Genomic DNA, 18,475 nt, shown 5'->3' with positions numbered 1-18,475 from the left:
CTATATGCCATCAAAATTTTCTGCGCAACTGCGTTTCGCTTACAAATTTTGACATGCACATCAAAATATGACACGATTTTCGTACATTCCTTTTTATATATTGGCAGAACTGGTACTAATTGTTTTCCATCTCACGTTGTTTTCGTCTTGACCTGTTTGGCCCAAGGTTACTTTACCATTTAACGAAGGTATTAAAGTTGTAATGATTTATATACGGAACGAGCTTGACAGTACGAAAGACTTGAGCAGACGGAAGCGCAAAAACCCAAGGAATACGTCAACAACGTCAGGCTCCCGTGAGTTTGTTTCTAAAAACTTAATTCAATATTGAAGCCGAGGTCGTGAAATGACTGTTGTCAGCTATTTTCGATTTTGAATTAAATTCACCTATTGGTTATGAACCTGTCGTTGAAGTTTGTATCTAAAACTGAATTTTACCAGGTGCTGTTACGCAGTAAAGGATACAAAGCCATCACAGTTCAAAATAGAGGTATATGTAAAACCGTTGCAAAACAATAGTATTTTAAACTGTACTAGGGAGTAAACTTTTGATAGTTTTTTTTATGTCTGCCGATTAATGGGTATACTAGCGCGTGATAAGTGACTCAATTTACAAGTTCTAATAACAAAATGCTTCTGAATAATTTTACCCGTGTGGTCTCACCTCGACACATTCGTTTGTAAAGACCTGTCCCTAAAGACTAAGTTCCGTCCTGTAACTTTGATATTAAATGCGCTTTTGCCCGGTCAGACAGGGTAGTCTTGTACTATTTTAAGCGCCTGTTTATACCACTAGATTGTCTTTCAGATTAAGATAGCCAGTGGAACTCCTTACTGCCGTTTTGAGTCTTTTCTTCATTCCGTTTTTCATAGAGTATGTTTAATTTGAAATCATGTTCTCGTTTGCAGATGGGGAATGGAGTCACAACTAATTTCACAGTTTATGTCAAACACGAGCAGTGATACAGAAACAGCAATAACCTGCTTGCAAGCCAGTGGCTGGGATTTGAAAAATGCTATTGAGCTCTTTCTGGAAAATGGGGGCAATGTTAGAACTACTTGGGAAGAAAATGGCAACATCCGACCAACACTGCGCAAAACTCCTGCTGTTGATTTAGCTGACTGTAAGAGTAATTTTTCATATTCATTCATGTACTGAATTTCTAATAGGCCTACTGTATTTCTTATAACTATTCAGTAAGTGTGTGCTTAAACTGTACATTTGTAACTTCTAACCCCTTCTTAACCAGTTATGGAGTAAAGTTGTTATTGGATTCCCCCCTTTCTTGAAATCTTGGTTGTGTTGACAGATAAATCTGTGGCACAGCCTGAGGTGTAGTAAGTTCGGAAATCTGGTTGTGATAACAAATTGACTGGTAGTGAAGCCTAAGGTTTACATCTGTGCCACATTGAAAAATGTGAGGGGGAGGGGGTCCAATATGTAAATTTATCCACTTCTTTTCATTTTGCTGATATGTCTTGAGTTAAGAGAGAAATCATGTTTTTACCAGTGAGTGAGTGTAGTAGATATTTCATTAATAATTGTTCCATAGATGCTATGCACTTTATTATATTTGAATTAGGATATGTTATTAATAACTAATTTCATGAGTGAATATATGTATTTTGAAGGCACTATGCATATCCCATGTTTCTTCAATAATTGTCTGCAAGGTGATCTTGAGTGTGCTCTATCTATTTTTCTGATTACAAGCTTTTGTGCAATGAATACTTGTTCTCTTTATGATAAATTATCCTAAAGTATATGATTGCTATAGAAAAGCAGTGAATGAAAATGGGCTTAGTAGGCTAATTTACTGATGCGTTTGTCATTAAAATTTGCAATAACTCTAATAGCATAAGTAGCTGAACCTAAATGTTTCGGCAGATCATGAATGTGTTTCTCCCAGTTGAATTTCTCATCAGTGCACACAACCAAAAATTTTGAATATTCTGCCTTAGCAACAGACTTCTTCTGTTCAGTCTCTCCCCAGTTAGAGGACACTGTTAATTTCAACCTTCTGCATTCCTCCAGTTAAATATGAATTTAACTGTTTGTGCACTGTCCCTCTCATATCACAATGCTTACCTGATTTAGAAGAATTTCATGAGTGACACAGCCAAATCTTCTGACAGATCACAAAAATTCCCAATGGGTGATGTTTGGATATTCAGAGCATTTAATATTTTTATCAGTGAAGGCATATATAGCATTTTCTGTTGAAATTACTTTTTCAAGAATTTTGGGTAAAGCTCTCAGAAGTGAGACTGGGTAGTGTGAGCATCAGACCTTACCCCCCCCCCCCCCCTTTTTTTTGGATTTAACAATAGCATATTTCATTCTAGTCAGAAAACCCCACTTCAGTGAGCTACAACATGTGGCTGAGACTCCTACTTATCTGTTGGGAACAATCGTTTAGTGTTCTGTTGTAAATGCCATCAGTTCCTTGCTAGCTTTTACTTTTGAGTGAATTGGTTGTTTTCCTAATTTCACTAGACGAGGTGTGTTGAGTAATTCTGTCAAATTGCGTAGGTATTGCTTCTTCCACGTACAACATTGCATCTTGTAATGAACAGCTGGATCCTATTTCCTCTAGAACTCTTAAAATGATTATTAAAAAGATGTTCTACTTTTGACTTTATGTTGACAAACATTTCATTGAGTTTGATAGAAATGCAGTCTTCTGGCGCTCTGTTGCCCTGTTTATCTTACAACAAGATTCGAAATTGTTTTTAATTAGAAGTATTAAAGTTCACTTTATCTGGTAACTACATGTAAACTATTATTATTTTGTATTTATTTCTTTAACTCTTAGATTATAATAAAAAGAAGTCAGTACTTAGTACCTTATATTCTATGATTTTACGTACCACACCTATTGGTCAGGCAGAAGATATAGATATGAATATCTTTTACGTATTGTGCTTCAATTTCTGTTCCAGTGAAGAAACTTTCAAGAGGAATCTCAAGAGCAACAGATAATGTGAAGTTGGTATCACGTGCCCGCTCAGATATTGCTCACGAGTTTGGAGATACTGCAGTTTTCAACGTTAATCAGTTTTTCATCGAGACACCTGTATGCACTTTCACTTTGCCGGATTTGACAGTGTATCCTGGTATGAAAACACTTCACTGTTTGAAAAGTAGTAATAGCAGGTAAAATGCAACTGATGATAGGAGCTGGCTGATTCCATCAATGCCCTATTGTAGGCTTTCAATTATTGTGTAAGAGGGTAGATTGAAACAAACCTATACTGGACATCTGTTTTGGCCTGTGATGTAATGATGTTCGGGAGTATGCCATCCTGTGTGTGTGTGTGTGCAGACATAACAAACAGTACATTGAATTTTTTGGAATTTTGGCCATGGTGACAAACTGAACATACTGATAATAGATCTCAGCTTCAAAGAGGGTGACAATTATTGAACTATATGAAAAAACATAAATCAGTTACAACCTATGGTATGCACACACTATATTCAACTTGTAAACTTCACTACAGACATTTAGATCTAGGTTGTGACATGTTCTATATGCCTGGCGTCCTTGGCGTCAATATGGTGCATGACCCATTGAAATGTCGGAGCATTGATGCTGTCGATGACTTCCTGAATGGCTGTATTCAGCTCATCAGTGGTTTTGTGGTTATTGCTGTACACCTTGTCTTTAATTTGGCCCCACAAAAGTGAGTCTCATGTGTTCAGATCTGTAGAATATGGTGGCCGATTGAGGCTCATGCCAGTGGCCTCTGGATATCCCAAAGCCAGAATGCAGTCCCTATAATGCTCTTCCAGGACATCAAACACTTTCCTGCTTTGATCTTGTCGTAATCAGGGTCACTTTGGATAATGGGTATGGAATCATCTTGCAAAACATTCACATACTATTGGCTATTCACCATGCCATCATGAAATATTGCGTAGATTAGTCCATCACTGGTTCATTGCACACCACACAATCACCCATTGAGGGTTGAAGAAACTTCTCAATCGCAAATGTGGATTCTCAGTCCCACGAATGTGCCCATTTTGCTTATTGACAAACCCATCCAAATTAAAGTGGGCTTCGTCGCTAAACCAAACCTTATATGCACATACTAATTCCCATCGTGCCCCACGGTCAACTGTGCAATTTAAATGTCCTAATGCAAACCTTTCAGAAGTTATGACTATATTATTTCACATAGTTAAATAATTGTTACCCTGTATCAAAATATAATGTTGTTTCATGTAATAGTGATATATGTGTAGAGAGAGAGAGAGAGAGAGAGAGAGAGAGAATATGTCTTTCATCTAAGTTATATTAGTTTCTGGAGTGTAGTTTGTTGTGACATTGATCTTTAGTGCAGCCCGAGGCCTGTGTTAGGTTGTTGAAAGGCTACAGTTTGGTTGAGAGTGATATTGATTGCTTCAGTTAATCCAGTAGCTTTACTTGTAGAGTAACCTGTGGTTTACATTAAGTTGAAAGGTGACAGTCAGATTGTGATGACACGAGAATATAATTCTTGTTAGGTTATGAATCACTGGGATTCAGTGCGTGATTTATGTTCACCCTTTTTATATTCAGGGCTAAAGCAAACAGGTTGTGCTATAGAGGTCTTTCCTACCCAGATCAGAGTGTGACTTCTTTGCTAGCTGCTTGATCTACCTCTGATCTTGCAACATTCTTCTACAGCACCACATTCCAAAACCTTATCTTCTCTTCTTGTCTGTTCTGTTTATAATCCACATGTCACTTCTAAATAAGGCTACACTCCTGGCAAATACTTTTAGAACAGGCTTCCTGACACTCAGTAGTCAGTGCTTGTTAGTGACTAATTTAGTACTTCGAGTAGAGAAATGTAAAAGTAAATGGCACTGTTCTAACATTTTGAACTAGTCTATTAATTCCTACCTTGGAGCAGAGCGGGTATATGTTCGAAAGGAAGGGAAGGTCACTGCTGTAATGTGTTTATTGATAAACTTCACATAATATTATTGTCTGTAAAAATAATAATAATAATAATTACATCTAAAACTTTTTCATTTTTTTTTTCTACAGAAGACTTCCGTTCATTTTTGGAAAAGGATCTGATTGAAAAGTCAACCCTACAGTCTTTGGAATCTGCTGGTAGACTTAATTGGTGGGTTGAGCTTGGAGCATGTCAGTCTCTGTGGCCACTTGCTACGTCTGGAGATGGAAATTGTTTGTTGCATGCTGCATCACTTGGTGAGTTGATGTAGTACTGTGGTAACACTACTACAGTGCTTTACCACCTAAGATAAAACATTTTCTTAAAAACATTTGTTAAAAACTGGTGCCAAATTTTACTGTTAGCCAACTCTTATGGTGTGGCTCAGACATCTGCTGCTGCAGTTGCAGAAGCAACAGCCGCAGTAATACTGATATAAATAAAAATAAAAAATGACATCTCATTGAATTGAGTGTACTGCAGGTGGTCTGTTTTTCTAACACAATATTTCGACATCGTAGCGCAGCGTCTTCATCAGGTGCTTCCTGTGACTGAAAAACACGCTCACCGTGTCCCATATTAATGTCTGGGTGGTGTCTGATGTTCCCTACGCCATCCACTCCCACTACGACCGTGTTGGTTGGTCGCCAGATGTTCCATCTTCTGTCCGCGCCCAGTTCTGCTGAAGCGGGCATGGATGGAAGATGAAAACCTGGCGACCAACTGACATGGTCGCGCTGGAGAAAGTTGAAACGGTTACCAACAGCCAACGCAGCCTGTCGACAGTGCTAGGAACGTGCCTGGTGGGTGCGGACCTAGTAGGGTACGCTGTGAAACGGCCGCCACCAGGGAAAAGAGTGGAATTGGGCATGAACGGAAGACAGAACATCTGGCGACCAACTGACACGTTCGCAGCAGGAGGGGAAGGCATAGGGAATGCCAGACACTGTCCAGACATAAATACGGGACACGGTCAGCCTGTCGTTCAGTTAAAGGAAGCACCTGATGAAGACGCTGAGGTATGGCGTCAAAATGTAATGTTAGAAAGACACAGACCACCAGCAGTACACCTGATTCAACGAGATGTAATGATGATGACGACAATGATAAATCATAAGATTCAATCAACAACCAGACTCTTTCCCATTGGCGAAGAAAATAACTTGATTTTAAGAAAATGTAACTAAACAAACATACATTCACCAACCCAAATTCTAAAGTAAAATTTATGGGAGGAACATCTGATCCTGTTTCGGTCATTACCAGCTAGCAAGTGCAACATTCTGTCTGCAGTCTTTTATATTGTTCTGGATGCAGTTATCCGAGAGTGAGTTAAGTAATTGAAAATTCAGAGCTATCCAAAACCCATACAACAAGAGCAACAGAAAAATGTTACAGAATGGTATTCCTAGCCTTTACAGATGACCTGGCCATACCAACAAATGAGGAGTCCATTCTAATCGGATAGAAACCCTCAAAAAATAAAGTTAGCTTTCAAATGTCCTTAAAAACAGTTCAGATGCTCAAAACTAAAACATTTTATACAAACTGTGGTCAAACAGAGTCCTTTACTTACAGTACGTAGGTGGGATCCTAGAACCTAATGGGGAAGAAGAAATAGCACAGAGAATTTGTCTAAAGCGACTAAAGATGACCTGCAGAAGAACTCAATACGTATACAGAAAAAAAGTTTCTCCACACATACCAAAATAAAGCAACAAAACAGTTAGCAAACCAAGAGCCATGTATGTTCGTCACTCTCCCGCCATTCATAAAAGGCAATGTGGATAACCTCCTGAAGAAAGAGTAACATAAAATTATGAGGGAGACTCTTGCCCCAATAAAACAGAAAGTGGCTATTGACTGATGATCCAGGAAACAACAGAAAACCTCAACCCAGGTATTGCAAAGAGAAGATTAAAATTTTGTGGGCCCATTCACTCCCTACCAGCAACAATACTTAACTACAAAATTTTAATACAAACAAATTGACAGGACAGAAGACTATACTTTGGATTCCATGAGTCAGAAAAGATCTAGAAAGGACCCATATAAACTCCCTAGAAGTATAGACCAACTTGTATGGACATAAAATTGAGAGACAAGTGCATCCAGGGAGTGGGACTACAAAGGAAATGGGAACAAAGTGGGGTGAAGAAAGAAAGGAAGAAAGAAAAATTCATGAAGGAAAATTTAGAGCTGCAGGGAAACTGTGGAACTCAGAGCATTGAATCATAAATCTCTGCTTTATCCAGTGGTGGCCAAACATACCCAGTATTATTATTGTAGTAGTAGTATCTTTGACATTGATTTGCATTAGGATTTTTGAACATATACTGTGTAGGGTTATTGAGAAGCACTTCAAAGAAAAGTGTATCACATAACCAACTTGGGTTCAGAAAGCATCATTCTTGCGAATCATAACTAGCTCTTTATTCACCCGAAGTAATGGGTGCTATTGATAGGGATCATAAGTTGATTCCATATTTCTAGATTTCCAGGAAGTTCTTGGTACCATTCTTCACAAGCACCTTCTAATCAAATTGTGTGTCTATGGAGTATCATCTCAGTGGTGTGAAGAGATTTGTGATTTCCTGTCAGAAAGTCCACAGTTCGTAGTAATAGAGGGAAGTCGTAGAGTGAAACAGAATTGACTTCTGTGCTTCACCAAGGATGTTCGTAATCTATATAAATGATCTAGGAGAAAACCTGAGCATATAATGCATCATTTACCATTTAGTAAAGTCATCAGAAAATAAAAACTAATTGCAGAATGAGTTACTCAAGATATCTGCATAGTGCAAAAAGTGGCAACTGACCCTAAACTATAAAAATGAGAGGTCCCGTGCATGAACACTGAGAAAATCCATTAAATTTCAGTTACATGGTAAATCATATGAATTCAATGGTTGTAGATGTAATAAAATTCCTAGGAATTACAGTTAAGAACAACTTAAATTGGAACCACCACATAGAAAATCTTGTGAAGAATATTTTGAAGAATCAGCCTCAGTAGGAAAATTTTCTAGTCTTTACCAGAGCCATCTTCACAAGCATAAAATTATTATAACATGCCAGAGTAAGGCACAGTCAACATTAAAATTGAAACCTATAGTACTGTGGTACCATGTCTAATTAAAACTTCTTAACTGAAGTCCAGCCCCAGCATCTCTTCACCACACAGTCGGTTGGCAGTGGCAACTATGTTACTGCAGGGGCTGGACTTCAGTTAAGAAGTTTTAATTAGACATGGTACCACGGTACTATAGCTTTTAATTTTAATGTTGACTGTGCCTTACTCTAGCAGGTTATAGTAATATTATGCTTCTGAAGAAGGCTAGATTAATTTAGCCAAAACCTGGTAAAGACCGGAAAATTTGCGCAACTGAGGCTGATTCTTCAAATTATTAGTCTATCACAGTTGCTGACGGGGCTGCAATATGCTAGAAATTCTTGTGGAGAAGGTGAACCAAAGACTACCTTCTAGTGACAGAAGGCTGAGAAGGTGCAACAGATCTGCCAAAGAGACAGCCTATGCTACTTTTGTCTGTGCTCTTCTGGAGTATTGCTGTGCAGAATATTATTCTTAACCAATAAGAATGACAGAAGGCATTGAAAAAGTTCAAAGAAGAAATGGTAGAGGGTATCATGAATACAATGTGGAATGGCAATAGAAATGTTATAAATGTTCAATGTGACCACCATTGGCTGCACAACAAACATCAATAGGTAACGAAACTCGCCCCACACATGCAAAAGAGTGTCTGCTGTTACTGAGTGCATGGCAGCAGTGATCCGGTTCCGCATATTGATCAGAATGGTAGGTAGAGGCAGGATGTAAACAGCTTCCTTCACATAACCTGATAAGAAATAGTCATAGGGTGTGAGATCAGAAGATATCGGTGGCCAGAAGTGCAGAGCAATGTCCTCAAGTCCCCTGTGACCGATGCAGTCCTGAGGAAGGGAGTCATTCAAAAAGCTTCATACATCATGGTGCCAATGAGGCTGAGCTCAATCTGTTGGAAAATGAAGCCTGGGAATCTTCCATAACTTGAGGGAACAGCCATTGTTCCAACATCATCAGGTATGTAATTCCAGTTACAGTTCTTTCCACAAAGAAAAATGATCCATAAACCTTTGTATGGGATATGGCATAGAATATGTTGATCTCCGTTGAGTCTCTTTTGTGTTGCAATGATGAATGTGGATTTTCCAAACCCCATACACAAACATTGCATCTGTTGAATTTTCCACTAAGGTGGAACGTCACTTCATTGCTAAAAATTACACTGTAGAAATGCATCATCCTCCATCTTTGCTTGCACAAAACCACAAAATGTGAGATGCTTCTCTTTGTCATTGGGGTTGAGAGCCTCCACAGGTTGTAATTGGTAGGGCTTGTACAGCGAATGCCATGTCAGTACTTTCCTTACAGTTGGCTCTATTGGAAGACTTACTGGAATTGCACACACAACTTTCTCAAATCATCCTCTGACAAACGTGGTTGGTCTGTGCTTTCTTCTTTGCACACACTACCAGTCTGTTTTAATTGCTTAAACCAACGGCAAATTTTTTTGCAATTTGTGGTTGAATACCGAATGGGGTATGAAATGCCTGCTGCACTGTAATTTGCATCTCACTTTTCGTGAACTCAAGAACACAGAACCTTGTGATCCACAGTTGTCATCTTACTCACAACTGACAGTGAAATTGAATGTAGGCCCTATTGCCATGCGAACTCTACTGGATGCTACTGAAACCATCACCGCAAGCCTGCTTCCTCTTTTCATTGGTAGAAAGCTTGTTGATTTTGGATTTGTACTTGAATACATACAAATTTTTGAAAATGGGTCCATCATTTAGAATAACCCTGTATAACAAAATAGAAAGGACAGTTGGGCCCTAGTGCGTGGTGACAGCAGCCATGTGTGTGTCGTATTGTGTGACTTTGTGTGTGTTTTCTGTTTCAGAAGAAGGACCTTGTCTGAAGGCTTTATTATTTTAGCAGTCTTTTTCATTGTATCATTCTGTAAATAAGTGCTGCCACTGTGTGTGGGACAAACAGGAAATCCAAGGAAAATGTGAAAATTTTTTATCTGAGAAACCTGTGATTTTTTTAATTTTTTTTTTTAATTTAGAATTCCGGCAATTTTTCATTGTTCTACTTTCAGTTAATTTTTTTGTAATTTTGATTGGTAGTAACTGATACTCTGAGTTTTACTTTAGCCCACTACTATAGAATTGTATTGTACCAATAGAACATAAATGAGAGACTAACACCAAAATAAAACAACAAAACACAATCCACTCACAATGGTCTGCCGACAGCAAAATGTATGAAAGGCTTTAGGATGAAGACCATGGAATACTTAATAACAAAACATTGCTTTTGATGAGTGCTTACATTTCTAACAGGTCACGGGAAAATATTGCGAATGTTGGTGTGAGAGGTGTCATTTTTAAAGTAAATTTCCTTTTACACAAGATGAATTAAGCTATGTCTGATGAATTTCTTAAAACATGGAATGTTTGACTCTCATTCAAAACTTAACACTTTGAGCGCCAAACACTTAGAAAATTTCAGGCCCCGAAGACTAGCCATTTATGCTATTAATTAAAATTTTAATGGCATGTATCTTAAAGTGTAATGCATGAAAAAAAGGTCCGATATTGTATATGAAATCTTAGCTTTTGTTTTAGATGTACTGTATATATACTAATTTAAACCATTAACTTCTCCTGTTTCTGTGTTTGTGCGGCTGTCATTGCTGACGAGATCATCGGGCATGTGCCATAGCTGGCTGACGAAAGCCTATCACTCAGCAAAATCTCGATTTCAGCACTTAGGAAATTACTGTTCTGTATTTGGTGGATTTCGTATTTATACATTTGTAATATGAAAATATGCATTGTACAAGATGCCACGCATCAAAGACCTCTCCCAGGTGTGTTATTTTTTTGCTGAGTTTCATTTCCTAAAATGCTAGTAAGTTCTACACTGGTGTATTAAACCTTCACCATTCAAAGGGTTGAGAAGTTTTACAGTGCTGAGGGAATGAACATTGTCACTTAAATCAGAAAAATGTATTTTCACATGGAAAAAAGTGTGTTTTTAACCAGGAAAAATCTGGGATTTTTTTTTAATTGTGTGCGCGGACACACTGGATTTAGGTGTTCAGTTCCATGTCTTCTCTGTCAAGCACTTTAATTTAAATTACAGATAGATGTAGAGTAGTAGTAGTAGTAGTAGTAGTCAAAGTCAGTAACTGTCTAGTAAAAAGCTGATTATTGATTTGATGTAGCCAACTGTTAATTCATCTCCTGTGCCAACCTTTTCATGATGGAGTAGCAATTGCAACCAACATCCTCAATTATTTGCTAGATCTATTCCAACCTCGGTCTTTCTCTCTAGATTTTACCCTATAGTACCATGGAAGTTATTCACTGATGTCTTAACGGATTTTCTGTCGTGTCTCTTCTTGTTGTGTTTTCCATCCATTCCTTTCCTTGTCAATTCTGTGGCAATCCTGACTTTTGACAGTCTATAACACCACATGTGAAACATTCTCGGTATTCTTGCCATGTCAGTTCAAGATAAAATCTTGAGCTTTCAACGATAGTCTCAATTGTCATTGTCGGGAGCAACTGACTGTTCTCGTATTCTGATTCTATAACACCATATCTCAAATGCTTAGGTTCTCTTCTGTTCCAGCTTTCTAACAGTCTGTGTTTCACTACCAGACAGTGATGTGTTCTAAATGTACATTCTCAGTAATTTCTAGCACAGATTAAGGCCTATGATTGATACGTGTAGGTTTCTCTTGGCCAGCGGTAATCTGCTTTTTATGTCGTCATTGCTCTGTCTGTCATGGGTTATTTTGCTACTTTGTGATCGCCAGTTTTGATGTTAAGCTTATTTTGTTCTCGTTTCTGCTACTTATCATTACTTTGGTCTTTCTTTGATTTACTTTCAATCCAATATGTATTAATTAGACTGTTCACTCCAGTGAACAGGTGCTGTAATTCTTCTTCACTTTCACAGAGGTTAGTAATGCCAGCAGCAAATCTTATCACTGGTATCCTTTCATGTTAAATTTTAATTCTGCTCTTGAAGCTTTCTTTAATTCCTGTCATTGTTCCTCTGATGCGTAGACTGAACAGTAGGGGCAAAAGACACTTTTGCGAGAGGCCACTTGTGAGGATGAGCAGAGTCGGATTTCACACACTAGCACTCGGTTATATGTCCTATGTCATTTTTCATCTGAGCACTTCGTTCTTGGTCTTCCATGAACATAGGGGTTTTGTTACGATTATATTGCTGAATTTTATTTTGACCATATGTGGCTGCATTAATAAAAATACTGGCAGAAGCTAGTTATTCTCAAGTGAGGCTGATAGATAACACAGCCTTTGCATGACATAAGATTGGTGCCACTAACCCAGTCAAACATGTGTACTTTAATGAGCTGTCATTGCTGTAATGGTTAATACGCTATATCAAGACTTATTGTTGTAACATTAATGTTAGAAAGACACTTCTGGAGTAAAAAAGAAAAGGAAAAATCAAATTTACTACCATAATAACATGTAGTATGACTAATTATTCAGTACTACTTTAAGTTGCCAAGGGATTATTGAATGAATTTTGCAACATAATTTGATGCCACACCTGAAAATACATAGATGCTTAGAGTTGCCAGACAGTTCCTGCAATGTATCCAAATCTGATTTTTGCTAGCAGTGGGGAAGACATATTTTTCTAGCCGGAGCCTTAGTTTGTGTTTGCTAAGTTGGGTCTACGTTATGTTACTGTTCATACACACGCTGTGCTGCTGGACGATCGGAGACAATATGCAGTCATCCACTAAGCAGAGGGTATTGTCCACCAGCATAGGTACACCATACGCACTGAATTGAAATCAAGAGTTTTTCTTTATTTCTTGGAAACTACAAGGATGTGCACAAGAGTGTAAATAATTTCTTTCTATAAGTGTTCAGTTTAATCCACTTGGTCTGAAATTGATATTTTGACCTTGATTTTGCACCTTGAATGAGGAATCGTAGGTATCTCCACAAGGAACACACAGTTATTTCATTTATAAGGGAAGAGTAATCTATCCCACAGAAACTTCATTCTGCCTCACATTATTCAGTTTCCAGTTTCAGTAAAGAGAATATGACGTACCAGTTGTTCAGATGTGATTTATTTAATTTAAAAATGTTACAGGAAGAAGTAATGCCATTATCACCTTCTTAAAATTATGCCATTAGGCACAGTCAAAAAATCTGTAAGCAAGGTATGTGCTTATTTTTGACTGTGTGTAATGACGTAATATTTTAAGAACTGATGATGGGATTGTATCTTCATAAAATAATTGTGATTTCAAATTAAATAAATTACACAGCTGATGCATCATATTCTGTCCTCTAGTGGAATTACAACTCTTTTGTGAGTATGTGCTTGTCTACCACATGTCCCCAGCCTTTGCAGCACTACTTCCCTTTCTGTGCTGCAAGCCTGTGCTATCACTATCCCTTTCACTTCTGCCCATCCGATGATCTTTCTGGTGTTCATTATTCAGGACTCTGGTTTTCCATTTCACTTCTGACACTCATTACACCTTTTTGTTAATAAATCCATGGTCCCCATTGTTTAATTTGACCTGCAACCAGTTTTCCAGTAGTAGTCCTCTGACCATGCAGAGATCACACTGTTGGTGTCTGGGCTGATACCTCTCCATGTGTATGCCAAGGAGTGACTGAATGTGTTAACTCTTAAGTAGTCATGGGTCAGCGAATGTTTAGGACGACCTTTGCACGATATGTATTTAGTCAAATTTTCATCAATGCCGCGTTTTTCAGATAAAAAAACTATCTAGCATCACAGAGTGAAGGGCAGACAAACGGAAACCTATCCAGGTAGTTGGACTGATTGTTTAAATGATAGTTTTGCATATACAAAAGCAAGCATAGTGAAGCGAACTATGCTCCTTGCTGAATGGATGGATTGTCTTCACTGATGTCAACTATACACTGACAGTTGTTGGATGCTTGGAATGCGGATTGGTGTGCCATAGTTTCTCTGAAGAAACTGCAAACCATAAGGGAGATAACAACCATGAGCAGTCTTCCCTTAGTGGTTCTTGCAGGAAAGCTACTGTAGCTTCACATTTGCCGTACTTGCTAACCCTTGTCCACATCCACTGAAGTGAGGATCCACCCCACTGTCAGTGTGTTGCTCATCTCTAGGTGTCCCACATCCTACTGGACTGCCCTAGTTTGGACACCTTACAGTGTACCTGAAACTTGCTGATACACTACCTCTGGTGCTAGCAGATGACGTCAAAGTGGCAGATTTTGTTTTACATTTCACCTGTGAAAGTGTTTTTACTCATGTCTGTGATGTAGGGTCAGGGTGTATACGACCCGGGAGATCCGGGAAAAACCCGGGAATTTTTCCATCCGGGAGAAAACCGGGAAAAACCCGGGAATTGTTTAGAATTCCGGGAGTTTTACATTGTTTTAGTTTGCAGTTAAATTTTTGTGATTTTGATTTGTGAGAACCAATACTCTAACAAAGGATATTGTTGTATCCTGCTTCTGTAGAATAATACTGCAGCGACAAAACATGAACGGGAGGGGGAAAAAACAAACAAAAACTTAAGTTGCAAAGGAAATGCGCAATATACAACAACAAAACAGTGCTCATACAAGTGTCTGCCAACAGTAAAGTATGTCAGAGGCTTTAGGAACAGTAAGCAATGCTTTATAACAGGAAATTGCCTCTGTTGAGCGTGACGTGACAACTGTTTAAATTAGATTCGTTTGAGCAGTTGCGGGGCGGGCTATTGCGCAAGCGCAGTTGAGTCGCATATGAGTAGTACCTTCTCCCGCTTCTGTTTACGGAAGTGTGCCTGGGCGCCACTACTTAATATTGCACCGGTTCGGAAATATCGTAGATCTGGGGCTGATGCACAGAGCAGTCAGAGTTGTGGTGGGAGGTGGGTCGTCTCCACGTGACCTGTGTTTACTTTGTGATTTTGTTGTTTCCTCTTCGTTTATTGCTCTCACGTTAAATGATGACAAAACGGATTTTTGTGGCCAGGATCTATCAAATGAATTAAAATACGTTCGCATAAGTACGGCAAGCTAAAATATGTTGATAGTTTCAGATTTTATTTCCACCTTTGACAGTCAAGCATTAATCGCCTTACAGAACAATGAAGTTATTTTTGCTGGTTTGCAAAAGAAATTTGGCTTTTATTAATCCTTTCTTCTGAGGCAATCAATTTATTTGAAACGAAGTGTTTAATTTCACACTATTGGCTAGTCTCAACTGTTCGCTGCATTTCAAGTACACATATGGCATTATGCTATAATAAAGAACCAAACATGAGTATTGGTACTCCATTTACATACGGTTGTGCATTTTGAGCCAAATTGTGCATTTTAGCATGGTTCGCGAAATCCCGGCGCTCTTGAAGTATCCTTTAATGTCTTGTTTCTTTTATGACATAATGTAAGATCTTTTAATGTTTTACACGTACGAACATATTGGCTTCCTTCGTTATCGTAGCTGCGCAAGCGTGGTGACGCCAGTTATCAGGCGCTTTCTTGTAACTGCTAAAAGGTTGCGGGAAAATATTGCGAATGGTGGTTTGAAAAGCGTTACATTCAAAGCATATTTCCTTTTATGCAAGATGAATTATGTGAGAGAATGTACGATGAATTTCTTAAATCACAAAACGCTTGACTCTCATTTAAAAATCAACACTTTGAGGACGACCATTTGGAAGTATTTCGAGCCCAGAAGATGACACATTTGCGTCGTTATTAAAAATTTTACAGGCACATTTGTGTGTGTATCTTAAAGTGCAACACGCACAAAAAAGATCAACATTATATGTGGAAGCTTAGCTTCTCTTCTAGCTTATTAATCTTAGAAACCAATATTATATGTGAATGCTATGTATATTAATTTAAGCCATTAACTTTTCTTATTTGTTTATTCACGCTACTTCAGAGTGATCTTGCTATTGGCTGGCTACATCACGTGTCCTATTGCTGTCATCAGCTGGCGAGATCACGTGAATGAGCTATGACGCTTACAAAAGCACATCGCAATCTCAATTTCAATGCTTTGGAAAGTGACGTGTTATTTGGTGGAATTCAAATTTATACCTTCGTAATATGAAAATATGCGGCGTACATGTTGCTGCACATCAAAGGTCTTCCAAAACGTGTTTTCCCCCCTGAGTTTCATTTCCTAAGTGCCGGGAAATTCTACGTCGGTGTATAAAACCATAAACATTCAAAGGATTGATGACTTTTACAGTGCCGCAGAAGAGTGTATTGTGACTTAACATGGAAAAAGTGTGTTTTTACCTGGGAGAAATTTTATTTTTAACTGGGGAAAGTCCGGGAATTTTTTTTTCCTTGTCTACGTATAGACCCTGAGGGTGCATTAGTCTTATCGGCCAATTGAGAGATTGGAGAGGTACCTCGTTGCCTACTCCAATCCAGGGGAGACAACGGCTGCACTTGCTCAGTGGTTTGGCCTGGCTCCTGCCCTTCCCCCTTTTCAGTTCTTCTTACTCTCGTCCATTTGTTGTTGGTTGACAGACTTGTCATCACCAATCTCTTTCCAAGGTTTAATCTTGTCCATGAAGTTAATGTTCGTGTGATAAGGGAAGATGTGGAAACACTGGTTGGATGTAGAGGTCATGTCTCTGGTCACTTAATTTGTCTGGAGCCCTCCAGCTGCTTTCTGAGTGGAGAATTATCCCACCTTCACCCTTGTACCCCTATTTCACTTCTACTTGCTTCTCTCTCTCTCTTTGTTTTCTTGATTCTCAGATACAGTCAAATCCACTGGGATTTCCCTTCCATGTGCTACCTCTCTGGGGACTATTCACAGCTTGACATGCAGGGAATTAAGGGCCCGATGACCTCGTAGTTTGATTCCTTAAAACCTCCATCCCCTCTCCCTTCCCTCCCCCCTCCTGCAGTACAGATTTCGGACTGTGCATCTAGCAACACTGAAAGCTTGAATGTTTAGCAGTCTTCTCATAGTATATCTGTGTCTAAATACCTCCTTTGTGTGATGAGCAGCATTCTGTCCTTTTCATGATGGTGTTATTCCATCTTGAACCTGAAGTTGCTTGGTTTGACTGATTGTTGCACAAAATTACATAATTTGTCAAGTGATTACTTAATTCATTAACATTTCTTTATTTCACACTGTTGCAATTTCAGCTACAGGTGAAACAGTCATTAAATATTCAAAATGTCTGAAAGACATGTCCTTGTCGGAATATTACTACTCATGTGATCATATACAACAGTTGTTGCGTTATGAGTGCAAATTACAAATAGGCATTTGTGCTGACATCACAAACAACAGAAACACACTCTGATGTGCTTATGATGACTATTTTGGCACTGCATTGGCCAGAATCGGCAACCGAACTGACTGTTACCAGAGTGAGAAAATTATGCAGTACCCTCTTTCATATCTTCTTGTAAGTCTATATTTAAAAAGGGAAAGGGATAGGTTGAAGTTAAATATAATGGGAATTAGTGAAGTTTGGTGGCTGGAGGAACAGGACTTCTGATCCGGTGAATACAGGGTTATAAAAATAACAACAGTTAGGGGTAATGCAGGAGTAAGATTAGAAATGAATAAGAAAATAGGAACACTGTAGTGCCTCAAGAATATCGGGGTAAATTTTCTAGAAACACTCGGCCTTCCACCGTCTCGAACACCTGATATTTTAGGTAGAAGTGCAGGAGAGTGAGAATGTTTCTACTGATCTACCTTTTTATATGTGAAGGTCAGAAGGTTGTTATTAGAAGATTGTAAGAATGGCGAGTCACTAACGGTGACAAGTGTTTGCCACCAGCACCACAGAAGACGTGATGAAAACTCTAGGAATAATTATGTAGTATTCTTTGATGTGTTAGTGTCTGTGGTGATTGTAAAAAAGACTGATGAACAGTTGAATATAGATTGCTATGTACATGCATGTCTTGCACTCGGAGAAGTCAAGTTGCATGTTCATATTTTCATATGGGTTTTAAACCAACTCTTAGGTCTCAATGTACTTAATTATCTGTAAAGCTCGAGATACGAGTGAGACGATGAAGATATTTATGTCTAAAAAGAGAATTTTGTTCTGCATAGCAGTTGTAATATATCGTAAATCAAACCATTCCCTCCTCTCTGCCCCCGTCCCTTCCTACCCTCCTCTCTGCCCCCGTCCCTCCCTACCCTCCTCTCTGCCCCCATGCCTTCCTCCCCCCCCCCTCCCTTGCTATTTAAGGTAAAAACAAATGAGGCATATATACCAGATAAAAATAAACATTGCAGATTTATTGATGCTAAAGAAAAAGGTAAAGTAATTAAATTGGTTGTTTTGTGGAACACAAGACAACCAAAATCTTTTAGAGTTAAATGTTCTGAAAATACGATTGTCTCATCATGCATTGTGTAACATGTTGTTAACATATATCTCTTATACTG

At 38.5% G+C, this 18,475-nt stretch overlaps 1 protein-coding gene across 4 annotated transcripts in view; it reads left to right on the top strand.

Annotated features, from left to right (window-relative positions):
- The first annotated feature begins 135 nt into the window (after nt 1-135).
- LOC126281544 (OTU domain-containing protein 7B-like) overlaps nt 136-18,475 on the top strand; it is a 78,818-nt gene continuing 60,478 nt past the window's right edge. For 2 of the 4 annotated variants that reach the window (XM_049980603.1, XM_049980601.1), the window contains exons 1-4: nt 136-188; nt 910-1,124; nt 2,944-3,117; nt 5,043-5,210. In XM_049980603.1, coding sequence (XP_049836560.1) covers nt 917-1,124; nt 2,944-3,117; nt 5,043-5,210 — 550 coding nt within the window. In that variant the 5' untranslated portion in view covers nt 136-188; nt 910-916. Of the gene's footprint in view, nt 297-909; nt 1,125-2,943; nt 3,118-5,042; nt 5,211-18,475 lie in introns of all 4 variants that reach the window. The other 2 variants (XM_049980600.1, XM_049980602.1) reach the window with 2 other exon arrangements.

This window comes from Schistocerca gregaria, chromosome 7 (assembly GCF_023897955.1).
Source record: "Schistocerca gregaria isolate iqSchGreg1 chromosome 7, iqSchGreg1.2, whole genome shotgun sequence".
Classification (NCBI taxonomy): Eukaryota; Metazoa; Arthropoda; class Insecta; order Orthoptera; family Acrididae; genus Schistocerca; species Schistocerca gregaria.
This window is presented reverse-complemented; position numbering and strand designations above follow the sequence as displayed.